The sequence below is a fragment of the Rattus rattus genome, chromosome 12 (genome assembly GCF_011064425.1).
Source record: "Rattus rattus isolate New Zealand chromosome 12, Rrattus_CSIRO_v1, whole genome shotgun sequence".
Classification (NCBI taxonomy): Eukaryota; Metazoa; Chordata; class Mammalia; order Rodentia; family Muridae; genus Rattus; species Rattus rattus.
The window spans coordinates 23118444-23135929 of record NC_046165.1 but is presented as its reverse complement, the minus strand read 5'-3'; the positions used below and the strand labels follow the sequence as shown (position 1 = coordinate 23135929).

At 43.3% G+C, this 17486-nt stretch overlaps 1 protein-coding gene across 1 annotated transcript in view; it reads right to left on the bottom strand.

Annotated features, from left to right (window-relative positions):
• The window catches only part of Tbc1d4 (TBC1 domain family member 4), a 187562-nt gene that overhangs the window by 30226 nt on the left and 139850 nt on the right, over positions 1 to 17486 (bottom strand). Inside the window, exons 8-10 of the mRNA XM_032917640.1 lie at positions 16399 to 16518; positions 7797 to 7871; positions 5557 to 5783 (exon numbers count right to left, since the gene is read on the bottom strand). Coding sequence (XP_032773531.1) covers positions 5557 to 5783; positions 7797 to 7871; positions 16399 to 16518 — 422 coding nt within the window. The remainder of the gene's footprint in view (positions 1 to 5556; positions 5784 to 7796; positions 7872 to 16398; positions 16519 to 17486) is intronic.

The window sequence follows — 17486 nt, the reverse complement described above, 5'->3', positions numbered from 1 at the left end:
CTGAAGCCGTGTCCTGTCTAGCAACAGGGAAACAGGAGCGGCATTAGCACAAGAGAGATAGCTTCCCCAAACCAAGACTTTAAAAGGCATCCCAGCAGTCATCAGTAAGTCCCAGGCAAGTTAATTCAGCAGTGAACCATAGTAAATAATCATATCAATCAATGAATATGTGTGAGTTATAAAACAAAAACTATACCACACTTTATCAGCAACATCTTATTCTTTCTCACTAAAAAAAAATATAGAAGCAAAGAGTATCGCCTGGAAAATAACCATTTACTTTCCCAACAAACTTCAATATAAATAATTTCTTAAACATAAGCTTAAAACTTGTAAAGCAACCCCTCCCCAGCACAGAAGTGTGTTGCTGGAATGGAAATGCCATATTAGGTGAATATACATTATAAAAGAAACATGAATCATCAGACACAGTTATGACTCCGCTACCAAGAGAAATGATGTGACCTCTCAAAAATTAATTTGAACTGAGGTATTAATCATAAAAATGCATGCATTCCTTTTCTGCTGGAATTTCAAATCTGTGCAAATGACTCTATCAGCCAGAAAACTGTGACATTCAAAAGACCTTGGCTTCTTTTCCTCAGTACCCTAACATGAATTAGTAATTCAGAACAGTGGTCCTGTTCTAAAAAGTAACACTGTCGCTAGCCTATATCGGAGCTCTGTCCTATTCCCTACGCGACTAGGAATATTTAGACGTTCATTTATGCTACTAATAAGATACTAGGTACCCAGGTGACAGGGAAATGATAGCTGATAATGTTATATACCTCCTTCCCTCGTCATTATGAATAGTTGGAGAAATCATCGTAATTGTACGTACATGATGTTCTCTCTATAAAAAGTGATAATGAGAGATAGAGAGTTCAGAAGCCACTGAGTTAAAATCGTTCTCTTAAATGTCATCGTTTCTTGGGAAAGACATCGTAGTGCACTAAGAACAAAGGATGCAGTATAATCTGCTCACACATAGACTAGATTGAAGAATGCACACATGCATGTGCGCATGGACAGAGCTTTGCAAACGTGGACAGCAGATGCAGCAAAATGTTTAAAATTAGTCAAGATAAAGGATTAAAGGAACTCCTATAATATTTTGTAATTTTCTATAAATTTGATATTCTTCCAAAATAGAAAGATATATATGCTCCTCAAGATTGTAAGTGGTGTACTTATGTCCAAGCTGCTTAGACAAACCTAAGAACACACATGTTGTCCAATACTTTTATTCTGGAGACACCCGTTAATGATACATGTGCATTACAGCTGAAAATATACACAATGACTGTCGCAATGGCACTCTACAAAACCCTACAGCCACCTGTCCACGCATAAGAGCACAGACGGATGGGTTGTGATATATTAGATAGAATGTGACATAGTATAGCAATAGAACTAAACATACTGCAGCTGCCTACAGCCAGGAATGAATCTCACGAAGCAATGTCAAAAGAATCCAGAGGTGGAAATAAAAGGATGCTCCATCATCCCATTTGTCGAGCATTCTCAAGCAGCAAAACCCAGATCTGCTCTGTGAGGTCAGAGGGAATCAATGATGGGGGAAATGGGAGTTGCCACCAGACATCTGGTGCCCTTCCACTCATGACCAGGGTAGTGGTGACATGATGGTGCTCTCTCCTTAGTGACCTACTGAGTTGTGTGCTTAGAGTTGGCGTGCTTTCCGGTGAAAATGGTTTTGGGTCATCTAGAGTCAGGCCTGCTGACCCTGTGCTATTAAATTAAGAGTTGGGGGGGTGGGGGACCTAGTCTCTAACTTTTAGAATCTGTCACGATTGAAAAAAACATCTAAAAGGACAATCTTCAATGTTCTGAACATCGAGGACATTTCTATACCTTCAAAGGCAACACTGCAAATGGCAAAGCCACTTAACAGTGGAATTTTCCAACCCCAAACTTGTGTGTGTGTGTGTGTGTGTGTGTGTGTGTGTGTGTGTGTGTGTGTGGGTGTGGGTGTGGGTGTGGGTGTGGGTGTGTGTGTGTACATATAAATAATCTCCACCTTCTGGCTTCAGCACCTTCCCATTAGCATGAGGAATGGAGGGCTATGGGAAACAATCATGAAAAACAAAACACAAATAAGCATGAATCCCTGAAGACAGATGAACAACCTCACAGTAAACAACAGAAGTAACCTCTGTGTATTAATGACAACCTCTGAAACAGCCTATGATTCACGTCCAGTCTCTGCCGACCCTTCAGCTTCTGGATGACCATTTCTAACTGTCATACGGGGAAAGGCTCTTCCCTCACTAAGGAAGAAAGATGGGGTTCTCCCTATATGCTTATCTGGTCTTACTGAACGATGTCCTCTGTGAGAGGACAGTGTTAGCGATACCTTGATTGTGGAAACTCTTGGTTCTCTAAACTCACAGCCTAGTCCACAGCAGAGTGTGCTGTTTCACAGCAAGCTTCTTTAGAAACTTTCCCCACAGTGTTCCCCCATGAAAGCTCTTCATTTTATTGGCCTTAGGTCACCAGAAATTCTGTTTGAGCACATTGCACTTATTTGAAAGGAAATTTCACGTTCTTATTCATGCTAACCCAGCATGAATGAGTGGGCACATATGGACAAAGAGCGTTCAGAAATAACTCTGGGATGTATGAAATCTGAGCATTTAATGAGGCCTGTCTACTTCTGTGCTAGCTTTCAGATGTTCTTACCTCTACAAGAAAAGAAAACAAAAGAATATTCAAGAAGGTATCAGTGGCACACATGCTGGCTGACAGTAAACGATTCTCTACTTGACTATGAGGGTTGCCAACGGTGAAACAACTGGAAACAGTCCACATGTCCATCAATAGGGAAGCAGATAAACCGTGCTCAATTAAACAGAATACTAGACAGTATTAAAAAAGGAATGAATCAAGCTAGACACAAAAATAGGAAGGAGTTGGGATTGTTAAGTCAACAGCAATCCCTTAGAGGAATCCTATCATATCCTGTGAACTGACAACAGCCCACTTAGCATCTATAGAACACTATAATCTCAACTCACAAAGAGGCAGTTCCCTAAAGACCACTGTCTCTAGTTTTATGGAAAGTGTATGCTGTGAGAGTTACGTAACTCTTCTAGGGCAAAGCAGAAAGAAGAGCTACAAGGCTCAGATCTCTCTCGTGTTCCGAGAGCACCCACTGACATTCTCCTGGGCCCATTGCATAGCATGCAACAAATGTAAACCTGGTCATTAAAAAAAAAATCAAAAGGCATGCCACATACTTACAAATAAAGAAATATTGCACCCACCCTGTTAGCAAGCTGCTTTAGTCAGTGGCTTTGGGCTGCCAAGAATATACCCAAAGGCTAAAAATATAGAAGCAAGGCCGTGAAAAGCTTTCTTACTACATGATGACAACATGATGTTGTTGTTTCCAACAACGTGAAGTTTAGATTCTGGAATGGTGGCAAAGAAAGGCATTTCATAGATCAAAACCTCATTCAGAGATACGTAATCACATCTTCAAAAAGCTTCATAACTGCACGTTTTCTTAGTAAGATTAATTGGAATTGAAGTCAACACATTAGAAGCACGTTAGGACAAACACACGGATGTACAAGTTTCCCTCTAAAATTAACCGGTCAAGTTTTTTTAGTAACATTGTCAATGCATCACCGGAGCAAATGGTGCTTGTCAGACAGCATACCGGTCTCACCTGATTTCATTTTCATACTGTGGGGACAGTCTACCTGAACTCTGGTAAAAGCTTTTCAGGAAAGAGGAAGCAGTGAAGGAAGGGGCAGAGAAGGAGGTGTGAAGGCTTGGAAGGCTGGAGGAAGAATTACTCTCCTTGCACATGCGCCGGGCTGACGGGAGAACACTGAGTACAGAAAACACAGCAGATTTCTCTTAAAAATCTACACTTCAGCGAAATTGTCACGTACTAAGAAAAAGCACAGAAATGGGTTCTTGCTATTAATTTACTCCTTCCTTGAAGGGCAGCGAACTGGAGCTTGCACAGAACTTACAGAGAAGAGCATGCAGCCCTCTGCTCAGTGGCTAAGGTGAAGCTCCGCCCTTACACAAGTTGTCTTTCTTAACAACGTTTACATTGCAAAAGAGACTTCAAGGGTCAGAGTAGGAAAACACAAACTGTTACAGGAAAACAGTTTCCTGAGGATAAACTGATGATGAACAATACAGAGATTAAGTATTCTGAAGATACAAACCCCTTCTACATACTGGTGAATAGCGTGTTTGACAGATGTCAGTCTCCGTACATATTATCTCTGGCTTACCCATCACTATGTTCGTGCTATTTCCTTCGTAGACCTGAGGTACTGTTAATCCAAAGCCCTAAGTATCCCACATGACTCTGTTAATAAACAAGGTGTTTTCAGTGCAGAGTGCATTTAAATAACATGAAATGGTACCTTTTTATTACTGACGATGACTGAAATTATTTCAACGTAAATAATACAACATATGGGAAACTCAGGGAAGAATTGGAAAAGACATCATTTGTCTTTCGAAATGTTGGGCCCCTTTTATTCTTGACAATAGTTTGCTCTTGGGGTAAAGCAATTTATTGTCAGGTAAAACTCAATTTGCTTATGAACACTTAATCTCCTTTACACACACACACACACACACACAGGATCTGAAGACAGTTCATTGCTTTGATTTTCTTTATTTTAGTGGCCTGTGTGTTTTATAATCTGCTTGGTGTTTAGAATTCAAATCAATCAGAAAACAGCAATGAAAGCCGGATCGGGAGACCAAAACATGAAACAACAGGAAAGTAAATCTGATAACAAGTGAACTTGGTCTTTTTATAGGACATTTTCAGATGGTTTTATTTATGTCTCTAACATGGGTAGTCAACCCAGCTGTCTACGTGAAAGACATGGGGAGAAAAGAGGGGGCGAAATGGCTTCAAGACATGAATCTGAGCTTACCTGAGAGCAAATAATTTTTGTTAAAAATATACATGTCTGTGTGTGTGTGTGTGTGTGTGTGTGTGTGTATCCTTCATAGATACAGTTTTAGATAAAATGATAAAATGTGTAGTAATTGTCATACTTAGCTTTAATTTACTATGTAGTAAAAACAGCCAAATGTTATCTCCCATGTGAAGGGAACTTGGACATATGCCTCAGCCTAGTATGTGACTGCAGGCTGACAAGAAGCTCTAGGTTCGACATTGGTGCTGCTTGACTCCCTCAGCGCCAGCATTGAAGAGACAGGATGTAATATGTGCTACTCCGTTTTGTTTTTTGGGTTTTTGTTTTGTTTTGTTTTGTTTTGTTTTGTTTTGTTTTTAAAGAAAAACAATTGCTTGCCATGTTTTCTCTATTTTTTTTTCTGGGAAAAAAAAAGAAAAAAAAAGCTTCGCTTTGACATGTTAGGACTTTCTCGGGGTATATTAAGCTCACCCATCTTCCTTTCTTTTCTGCTCCATCTGAACCCTCACGTCTGCTTAAAGCATAAACGACAATCCACACCGACTCCAAAGTGACCCTAACAGAATGACAATAAACTTTGCCGTCCCATCCTGGGGAACGGGCCAGGACCTACCTGCATTGCTCACTGGAGTTCTGCCTCAGTAGAGGGGACCGCAGTCCGTGGGCCTTCCCATCTTGCAAGTTCAGCTTCCTCCTTGAACTTGAAGGTGGGTGGCTGAACGTGTGGGCCCGTCTTCGAAACTGCGGAGAGTCAGAATCCTCCTCGGGGAAGGTGTGCCAGGCGGAGGACAGTGGAGAGGCTGGCGGTGTCCCAGGAGGAGAGCCCCCTGGTGAAAAGTCCTACAACAGAAACCGGGAAGGTGTCTGCCCCCAGAGGCTCGCTACAGACACCAGACGCTCAGGGCTGAGCAGCGAAAGGAGACCTGTCTTCCTGACTCATGACAAAACTGTTTTGTTTTTCTTTTTACTCAACCCGGGTGAAGACTAATGTGTTTCACCACAACCCACTGCTGCGGATAAGCAGGTGTCACGGAGCGTTTGAAAAGATGGTCAGGAAAGCAAGAAGGCGGAGAAGAAAAGGTGCTCTTCCCCCTGGGGGCTGTGGCAAAATGCCAGGGCTACTGTACCCTTCCCATTGTTGCCAGAGAGATGAAGAGAGGCCATGACTGAAAGGGGGCGGAGTCTCGTTCAGGGATCTCCTAACCTCTGTGACCTACGGCTCTGCAAGTTTCCAGTAATGTCAAAACAGTATCACAGCGCCTCAGTGCCCGGGGCTCAGGGCAAAGCTTTTGGAAAAATAAATTAAAGCCCATGAATTATCTTCCTCCACTCTGGATATTTCTGTCCAGTGGCATGATCCCTGTGGTAAATTTCTTTGAAAAGGCATGAAAAACAGGAAATGAACCAAAGGGAGCCCTCTGGAATGCGTCTCCCATCCGGTGAAGAGACAGCATAAATCTCTCAATCCAGTCAGGTATGCTACTTAAATGGGCACCACAGCGAAATCGTCTGCCTTGATGAGCTGGGCTACGGATAACAGACGCGTACCAACCAGGTCTCTGGTGCCAGCAAAAGTTTAATTTAAAAAAAAGAGAGATAATATTTTCCTAGGACAACGCAGAGTGATAGTGCCCCAAGTTGCGTGCTGCAGAAAACAGGAAACAGGAAACCCACAATAGGGCTGTCTGTGAGAGAGAGGATGATGTTGCAGCTGAAATAGAAGGAAAAGCAAAACAGAGGAAAAGAAGTAACATGGGAAAAGAATAACAACAAGTTAGGGGACTCATGTGCACGCACATGTGTGTATGTGTGTGTGCATGTGTGTCTGTGTGTGTGCCTTGTGTGTCTGTTTGTCTTGTGTGTCTGTGTGTGTCTTGTGTCTGTGTTGTATGTCTGTGTGTCTCTGTATGTGTCTATGTGTGTATTGTGTATATATGTGTCTTTGTGTATTGTGTGTCTGTGTGTGTCTTATGTGTATCTGTATGTATGTGTATGTGTGTCTATGTATGTGTCTTTGTATCTTGTGTGTGTATTGTGTGTCTGTGTGTCTGAGTATATGTTTGTGTGTGTTCTGTGTATATATGTGTCTTTGTGCATTATGTGTCTGTATGTGTCTTGTGTGTGTCTGTGTGTCTGTGTCTGTGCTTCTATGTGTACATGTATCTTCATGTGTTGTGTGTCTGTATGTGCCTTCTGTGTGTGTTTGTGTCTGTGTCTTGTATATCTGTGTGTGTGCCTTACATGTGTGTCTGGATTTATGACCTATGTGTCTGTGTCTGTGCCTTGTGTATGTGTTTGTGACTTGTATGTCTGTGTGTATGCCCTTTGTCTGTGTCTGCATGTTGTGTCTGTGTATACATGTGTATGTGTATGTGTGTCTGTGAATGTATCTGTGTCTGTGTGTGTCTTCTGTGTATATGTGTCTTTGTGCCTTGTGTGTCTTCTGTGTATATGTGTCTTGTGTGTGTGTTGTTGTGTGTGTCTGTATGTGTGCTGTGTTGGTCTGTGTGTGTGTGTGTGTGTGTTTGTGGGGTGATAATTGGACAGTTCAGTTTGTTTGACTTTAAATCAACAGTTGCTCAAATACTATATACAAATTGTCTGTAGTGCAAAACAAAGGTCCAGAGTTAGCCAATGAAGGGCAGACTGTGTTCCAAGAGGAGGGAGCTTAGCTGGATAAAAAATAAACCGTTTATACTCAGAATCTTCCCGTTTAAAACAACAGAGCATCTGATATTTATTTATCCAAAGACAAAAAACACCTCATCATAAAATAATTAGGCATGCATGTTTCACCATGGCTTTGGCTAGCAAACAGCAGTGTTTGGTAAACCAGAGAGCTATGCCAGATACCTTCTCTGAAGCAAGACTGTTGGACCGTTCGAAGCTGTCCACACTTCCGAGCCGCCCTCTCATTCTGTTAGCTCCCTGTGTGAAGAGCATAGATAGAATCATGGCGGCTGCACCTTGCAGTTCTACGGGAAGAGTACAGAAGGCAATTCATAGATTTCACTGCACCTAAGCATAAGTTAACCCCTCGGTTTGACAGCCACTAGAACACGGTACACGCAACTCTTCCAAACTGCCATTGCTCTTCCTCAGCTGCTGGACCAACAACAAAGATGCATCAAGCTTTGGGGGTTATTCCCGTGTCGGCCCTAAAGGCTTCTCATCCACAAGATCAGTGAGTTCAGATAAGTCTTCCCTCACACAGACAAGCGCAGATGAGGACAGGGCATTAAGACACCATGCAAGCGACACATACTTTCCTTACAATGTATTACAGACATCACAATTCACACTACAGGCATGTAATAAATATGTAAAAGAGAGAGAGAGAGAGAGACAGAGAGACAGAGACAGAGAGACAGAGACAGAGAGACAGAGAGACAGAGAGAGAGAGAAATAATGTAATCACAGTCCTTGGGAGGCTGAGGCAGGAGGATTACAGACCACATTTGAACCAGCATGAACTTCAGAACAAGTTCAAGACCAGCCTGAACAAGTCTTTTGTCAAAATCAAGAGTACTGGCCAAGCCTGTACAGGAACCAGAGTTCTGTCCTTCGTACTCCCAAAGAGGCCTCCTAAAATTTATTAGTTTTGCTTCATTCATTATTACCTAATACTTGCCAATGCCAATAAATCAACTCACTTTACAATCTTAGGTGTCAGTCAATGTCACGCTCTTGGTAGACATCGCAACACAATCTAAAAAACATACCGTAGCAGATGGCTATCTGTCCCTCTCATGTTACATGCAAAAATAAAAAGCTAATCCAAATAAAGGGAGGAAAACACAAGAGTGGGTTGAGAAGCGCATCAAACACAAGGAATGAGGAGGAGACATACTAAAGACACGGAGAGGTTCTAAAGGGAGTGACCACAAACGCAAGTCAGGTATGGACGCGCACCTCTGCAGAGATACACAACATTCCACAGTATTTACTGTTTTTAAATCTGCCCTCATATATTCTAATAAATAGTGTGTGTGAGTGAGTGAGTGTGTGTGTGTGTCTATGTGTGTGTGTGTGTGTCTGTGTCTGTGTGTGTGTGTGTGTGTGTGTTTAATTTGGAGGTGCAAGGAATTAAATCTTACTTTAACCCTTAATCGAAGTAATACATGTACAATGTTCTAAAACTCAAATTTTGTTAGCCCCTCTTCCAAGGCAAAGTTTTTACTATCACCTTCTTCTCTCACACTTTGAACTGGGCACCTCAAAAGCAAGTCTTATCTGACATGTGACTCCCCAAAAGGGGTGGTAAGCCCCCAACCCCTACTGAGAACCTCTGATTTATACTGATAAATCATTGTATCGTTCCTTAGCCTTTCTGGTTCAAACATGATCTGGAAGACGAAATAAGTATTCTTGCTTTTTTTTTTTTAAAAAACACACATTCGCTCTCTCACCCCCCCCCCCCTCTATCCCTCCTTCCCTAATGTTGTTTCAGCACCAGTTAAATCTGTGCTTTCTGCTTTTCTTGCCCTGCCTTTGTAAGTACTGTCTGTGGCTAGCTACGTAACCACCACAATTTCATCAGATTGCGTCTTGTATAATGAGGTCTTATTCGGCAATCACGAAGTTCTCCAACGGATCATCGTAAGGTCAAACATCACATGACCCACCCACCAATCATCTTTGACCTCAGTATCTTGAGACCTTTGTCCTCCTGCCCTGACCTGAACTCAATCTATAGAGCTTCCCGGTAGCTTCTTCACCATCAAACTAAAAATTTCCTCCGAACCCCCTGGCATTAGAGTCCTGTCTTCCTCTTTTTCGGTGTTCTTCCTCATTTTGGGGGTACACATTCACCAGGTACTTTCTGAGAAAGGGGAGACTGGGATGGTATTTGTCTTGATTTACATAGCTGCAAAGGTCCCTATTCTTTGCCTCCATTTCATTAACAGTTCCCTTGGATGTTTGAGAAGTTTCCTTCGTCCTCCCTTACCCTTGCTCAGCACCCTTTGTTCAAAAGTCTATAGCTTTCCCAGTCTATAGCTTCTGTGTATATGGCACTGTTTCCCCTTTCACTCCGAAATTTCATGACAACATGCCCCAGTCCGAGTTGTAGCCAGTTGCGCTAGTGTGTGTTTTCTAAGCCTATTAGATCTAGAAAGCCCTATTCGTTTGCTCTAACATGTTTTCTTTAATTATTTGTGTCCTTTGGGAGCTCTGTCCTTTGGTGGAGCTCCCAGAACAAATCCCTTGAAGTTTTACACTGTCCTGCGTTCCCGTTGAGGGCTTGTGTTCTGTTTTCCAGATGATTTCCTTTTCTAGCCGTCTACTGAACTTTTCCTTTGCAACTGCTACCGAGAGTTCTGAGAGCTCTTCCTTACCCTTAGTCAATTGTTTCAGACTCGTGGTAGCCTACCTTGCTTTACAAAGTAAATTACTCTTATTCCTGATCACTGTATTAATTACAGTTTTAGATCCCCATCAGCTCCTCATAGAATAGCAACAATATCAACAATAAAAGGCACAGCCACGAGCCACATGGTGGTGAGCGTTTCACACTACATGGCGATTCTGATAGATTATTGCAGCCAAGGCAACTTCCTAGCTAGCAAAGGACAGGCAGCCAAGAAAACATAGGAAAAACAATCTAGAGCATGAGCAGGTGGGGGCAGGGAAGGGGGAGGATTGTGACTTGTGACAGGGTGACAGGGAGGGAGGCAGTGAGCCGGATATAGTGAATATGTAAAAAAGAAATTGTTTAATTCTGAACAGCAAAATAATAAGTATGAATAAAAATGATGATCTAATCTAAAAGAAGAAGGAGGATGAAAAGGAAGGGGAGGAGGACGGGGAGGGGGAGGGGAGGGAGGGGGAGAAGGAGAAAAGAAAAACCTATGGCTTTGAGCCCCTACTCAGTGCTGCCCCCTGTGGTCGGGCTCTATGGAAGGTGGAATTACAACAGGGAATTCACCTTACATCAGGTGTCCTGAAACAACCTAGAGTCCCTCAGTGCTCTTTAAGCCTTTTAAATGTGCATTATAGCAAGCAGGCATCTAGTTAGGAGATATACTTACAGCTAATCAACTTTTGCAGTAGTGTTTGTCTGAAAGACAATCAGTAAAGCCAATGCCTGCTACTTTTAGCCGTGGCTTCTATGCCAACCCACCCCATATCACAAACCATTTCCAAGAGAAAAAGAATTGAAGCCATGTGTTTTGATTCTTATGGTGTTTTATCCATACCTGTGTTATTGGTTTTTATGTAAAATAAAGGGGAAAAAATGCTTTAAAAGTACCAACAGACTCGGGAATACAGTGGACACTGCTCTAAAGAGCAGAAAAGGATTAAAACTAAATCACATTTTAAACCGGTGAGTATATAGGAACCCCAAAAACAGCAACAAGCAACCAGAACACAAGGTTCTGCCTTTAATCCCTAAACATGCGGCTTTCTCAGTTCTACCACATGACGATTGGGTGACTCCCGTGCCAGTCATTCTCCTTGGGCCCACGTTTCAGTGTTCATGACCTTAGCTTCTAGGAAATGACAGCAGGAATCCCATCTCATAAACAAGTACATCTCACTTTGGGAAGCAAATGTGAGCTGCACCCGGGCTGCACTGAACTTAATACCTTGTAACCCAAAGCAGGAAAATGGTAAGTCGTGTGGAACGCAAACCCCTTCAGATCTGTCAGACTTCTACCAGACAGTTGCAGTGGCCAGCTTTCTGTTACATGTGAAGACCTTGTTAGGCCACAACATTTATAGCATTTGGCATCACTCCAGGACACAAAAGCTACCGTATTCACTGAGACCAAAATAGTTCAGCCTTGTCCTTGCCGAGAGCCATTACAGCAATTCAAGGCATGCAGAAGAGACACTTCAAAGTCAGTCTGGTAAGGGCTGTGCAGAGAGTACCACGGTCTAAACTGAGAGCAAGGGCAGCCCTTCTGTTTTTCTGCAAACAACAGATTTCCAGCCTACAGTGCATACTGAGGTCAGACCTCCAGTGTGGCCCTTTCATGATGCTAATCTATAAAGCAACTCGGTACAGCAATGGACAGTTTATAAACAGAGAAACTACAGTTGGATGAAAATGAAACTGCCCAGCTTCATAGTCGTGAACGCTGCCAGAGCCAGGTCTCGCTTGCAGGCCCCTCACCAGCTATGCTTACCACATACTGTGTTGCGTTCCTACAGCTGACATTTTGACAAACACCAATCCCCTACCTGAGATGACAGAGCTTCAAGTATCACACGTGGCAGGCGCAGCGGTTCCTAAGCCTGAGGTGGTGTCAGTGCGAATTGGGGCGTTGCTAAAGCCCACACTATTGGACGTGATTTCCTGGTGAAGCAGCTCTGAGTTTAGGCTAGGATTCTGTACGACACACGGGGCCCTAAACCAGCAGTTTTCAACCTGTGGGTTGAAGCCCCTTTAAGGTGGCATAGTAGATCTTTCCACTATGACTCCTGACATTAGAAACAAAATAGTTTCGTGGTTGGGGAGGTCACTACAACCTGGGAACTGTATAAAAGGGCTGCGGCATTAGGAAGCTTGAGAACCACTGTCCTAGATGATGGAAAAGCCACTCATGCATGTCCACACATTAAGAATAAATGCTGTCCCCGACCACGAAGATTCACAATGGTGAGGTAAGCTGCAAATCTCCTACTGGACATCAGAATCACCTGTAAGCATCTAGGCCAGCGGCCTCGGTCCCACTTCCTATGTATTTTGGTATGCTGAGCTCTGGGTCCCACTTCTACATATTCTATACAATGAGCTCCGGGTTCTGCTTCTGAAAAGATACTAGTAGTCCATTACCTTAACCACTCAACCACCTCATCTCTGCTATGCTTGCAGACAGGAGCATGTTGTCCGCTGAGAGGCTCCACCCAGCAGCTGACTCAGACAGATGTAGGCACCCACAGCCAAACAGCGGATGGAGCGTAGGGACCCTCATGGAAGAGAAGGAGGTAGGATTGTGGGCCCTGAAGGGGATAGGAACCCCACAGGAAGACCAACAGGGTCAAGTAACATGGACCCTTGGGGCTCTCAGAGTCTGAACCACCATCCACAGAACATACAGGGGCTGGACCTGGGTCTCTCTGCACATATGTAGCAGATGTGCAACCTGACCTTCATATGGATCCTGAACAACTGGAATGGGGTTATCCTGAACATGGGATATGCTCTACCTGGGCTTCCTTGTCTGACTTCAGTGGAAGAGGAAGTGCCTAACCTAGCAGAGACTTAAAGTATTGGGGGGTTGGGAGAGATGCCTAGGCATTGCCACCTGCTCAGAGGAGATGGGGAGGGAGATTGGGAGAAGGCATGGGGGGGTGGCTGGGGCGGGGGGGGCAGTGAGCAGGATGTAAAGTGAACAAGTAATAAAATAAAATTAAAGATGCTAGCGTATGATCATGACCAAAGAGACTGGCAGAGGGGCTCAATCCTCTTCACTGCTTACTTCTGTAAGTTCTGTTTATAAAGGAAAGGAGAGGATTACCTATGCTCCGCCGGAAAACCCTACACCCATGCACACATGAGCAACATTAGCCGGACACAGTGGGATATGAATATATACCCACCCTAATGAAGAAGCCCCACTGACTTCTAAACCCCAGACTTCCTATGGCAATTCTTTTAAACTGAGTTCTGACTTTTCTCAGGAGATCCTAAGTGTGCACATTTAAATATATCTTAGCATAACAAGATAGTTTACGGACTGTGAGTTTAGAGTGGGCTCCTAAGGTATTAAGCACATTCACTGTGGGGAGCCCTGGTCAGTTGTTAGCATGTACTCACCCCCTTACAGGGCAAGCGCACCATGTCTGGTGTCATTTAATTCATGCTTTCACAGTGGCACATGACCTGAGAGGGACATAATGTTGACTTGGAGTGTGCTGCCATCCATCTTCCTTAGGGGCATGACTCAGTAAAACATTTACAATAGAGGTCCTCATTGTAATGGTGAGCTCCTTATGCTAATAACCCCCCCCCAAAATGCTACTTGAATGGCCTAGAATGGATGGAGAGACAGACAGGTGATGGATGGATGGATAGATAAGATAGATAGATAGATAGATAGATAGATAGATAGATAGATGATAGATAGATAGATGATAGATAGATGATAGGTAGGTAGATAGAAGATAGATAGATAGATAGATAGATAGATGGATAGATAGATAGATAGGTAAGTTGATAGATAGATGATAGATAGATAGATAGATAGATAGATAGATAGATAGAGAGATAGATAGATAGACGATAGATAGATGGACGATAATAGATAGATGATAGTGATAGATTGGTAGATAATAGATAGATAAATAGATGATAGATAGATAATAGATAGATGATAGATTAATATATGTAGGTAGGTAGATAGATAGATAGATGATAGATATATAATAGATAGATGATAGATAGATAATATATGATAGATCGGTAGATAAATAGGTAAACATACATACATACATACATACATACATACATACAGAGTCATCTGATAGTTAGAACACATTGCTAAATGACACATACAGCACTGTTTCACAGTAACAGCAGCCAGGTTGAGCAGTACTCTAAGCACTGTCCGTATATCAGTTCATTCACTCCTCACCGACCCCCCAGGCAACGGGCACACCACTGCCCAATGCCCAGAACACACTGAAGTGGAACAAAAGAACTCCACTCCTTGCATCTTCTTCTGCTTTCTGGTTGTTAATGGCATCCCACCACAAGGCAAGGAACTAATAAAGCAAAGTTTGCTTTTAGCTCACCACTCGAGTTCAAGGTCAGGAGGGCAGGTCCAGCCCTGACCTTCCTGCTGGCAAAGTGGGGAAGTGATGCGGGCATCACATGGTGAGAAGGGAAGCATAACAGACCTGACCAAGCTGGCTGAGACAGCGGCCCCACGTTAGAGCTAACCTATTAGTACATCAATCAACTAGCCGTATGAACAAGATGATCACCTCAGCAAGATTGCCCCTCCTATTCTCTCCTCATAGAGCTTACATTTCCCCACAAGTTTTGGATGAGATAGTCCACGACCCCATCACAGCAACAGGTAGTCTAGCTTCTGCCCGGCATGAGAAGGCTGGGATCCTTGCCACCTGACACGATGTCCACAGTGTGGCCTCTGGGGTACAACAGACACAGAGGCCATGCCTGAGCCTACTAAGGGAACATGTCAGCAAACATAAGCTGAGGGACGGCTCTCGAAACAGCACTGAACTCAGAATCGCCAAGGACCAGAAAATGGAGGATGTGTCAGGAGTCGGCACTAGCGGTATGGCCAAGTTAGTCAAGGCAAGTCAGAGGCAGCATGCAACCAAGGACAGCCATGAACGTGGTGCAGCGCTATTGGCCATGTAGAAACCAAACTCCAGAAGTCAGATATCAATCTCGTGCACATAAATCCAAGTTAAATCCAACAAAAGAGTTCCTTCTGGCTTCCCACCCTGTTCTTTGCAATTTCCTTCCCCCTGGATGCCATAAACATTAGTATAGCCGTACATATAACCATCCTCTGACTGAGCCCATTCTGCTGCATGTGGTCTCTCACTCTCTTCACCGCTCTGTGGCCACTGCACCCCAACTGTAATTAGCACCCTCAGCCTGTTCAGACTCTCGCTCCCTGCATTAGGCACCTTTCTCTGTGAATGCCTGCTCATCCCCTCCTCCTCAAATACTCAGCTAGACTTCCCTTCACAGACTACACCTTCCTTCACTAGTTACACCAGGCACCCTCTTCTGCTGGACCCCGTCTCCTGTCTGCTGGCCTTTGGACCACAAAGGCAACATTCACACCTGGAACATGGCATCCCAGGCCTAAAACTTTATGATTCAGAAAGAGGAAACCCAAGTGCAAGGGGAAACGTTTTGCTATCACTCAAATGAAACGTATAAAAGTCTTAAATCGGATACATAATTTTTCCATTACTTCATACCGTTCTTTTTTTTTTTTTTTCCAGAGCTGGGGACCGAACCCAGGGCCTTGCGCTTGCTAGGCAAGCGCTCTACCACTGAGCTAAATCCCCAACCCCTCTTCATACCGTTCTTAACATCTTGTGTCAGTCTCTAATCATGGACAAAGGCAACACTTTAAAATACATTATGAAATATCAAAACATCAAACGTTCTTAAAGAATAGCACATCAGGATTCAATTACCCATTTCTGCACACACATATCACTAACAAGAAATCTCTGTGTCCTGACTTCAGAGTTCAGAGGTCAGAGACCAAACTAGACCCTTAGAAGGAAACTTGTTTTATGAGATTTCTAAGGCACAGTGATATTATGTAGCCCAGGTTAGCTGCCCGCTCCAGTCTTGCCTCTGATTCTCAATACAGGGATTACAAGATTATGTTATTGCAGTGCTAACCAAATTAAAATTATCTCCACAGTGCCCCTTGACAAATCTTCGGTGAGCCAATCATAAATAAAGCAGAAAACAGATGCTTTTACCTAAGATAGCCCAGTTCGGTCTTACCCTGGAGAAGATATTTTCCAAGGAGGAAGTTAAGGACCTCTTCGCTTTGTTTTTCAGAACATCAAGCTTGAACCTCCCACCGCTTGTCGAATTCTCTGGGATTGTACTATTTGAAATAATCTAGGAAAAGAGAACCAGCGAGGTTAGAATGTCAACGCACTTGAGGTTCAATGAGGCTTTAAATGAAGGCTCAGGAGTAAGCAGTTAAAAAAAAAATGCAAGCAGTCTCCGAGTCGCTAAATTAAGACGTAATAATTTAAATTCTGCACTGTGAACATGAACATTATAAGAGAGTTTAATACTGTAAGTAATAAAAAAAGATAGAAATAAAACCTTCCTTCAATGTGTCTCCATTTCATATACATTTTCCCACTTCATTTACCAAAGATTAAAAACTCAGGATGTCAGTTTTTCTGCTGTTCGGTGACTACGGCCATCCCTTTCCAAAGTGTCTGTGCTGTGTCCCCGTCATGGGGAAAAGTAAGTTTCAAGGAGCACAAAACTCTGTAACCTCTGCTGCAATCTAACGACGCCTCTGTTAAACTCTGTTTTCCAGGCTGGAGAGGTGGCTCAATGGTTAAGAGCATTGGCTGTTCTCTCAGAGGACCTGGGTTCTGATTCCAGCACATCCACAGGAGATCACGGTCTTTCCTAACTCCAGTTGTGGGGGATCCAGTGCCTTTTCTGACCTCTGTGTTTATCCCATGCCCACACATGGACAGAGAGACACACGTGCAGGGCAAAACAATCATATAGACAAAATAAATAAATCTGAAACAACAAGAACAAACCCTCCATTTTTATTTGTATGTGGTCATGTACTTCTCAGATTCATAAAGCTCCATCATCGGTGACATGAATCAATGAGGTGTCCACAGTTAGGTGCTCTGTGTATTTAATGCCATCACAGTCCTCTGCTGACAGGAGAAGGTGAAGCTAGGGGAAACCCTGAGAGGAAGCCCCGAAGCACTAGATGAATGTGAACTGTGTTGATGTCAATGCTAAGAAGAAAGGTGCTGTGTTTTAGGGGAATTCATGTCCTAGGCAAATTTAATGTCACACAAAGGTCAGGGAAAACCAAAACTGAA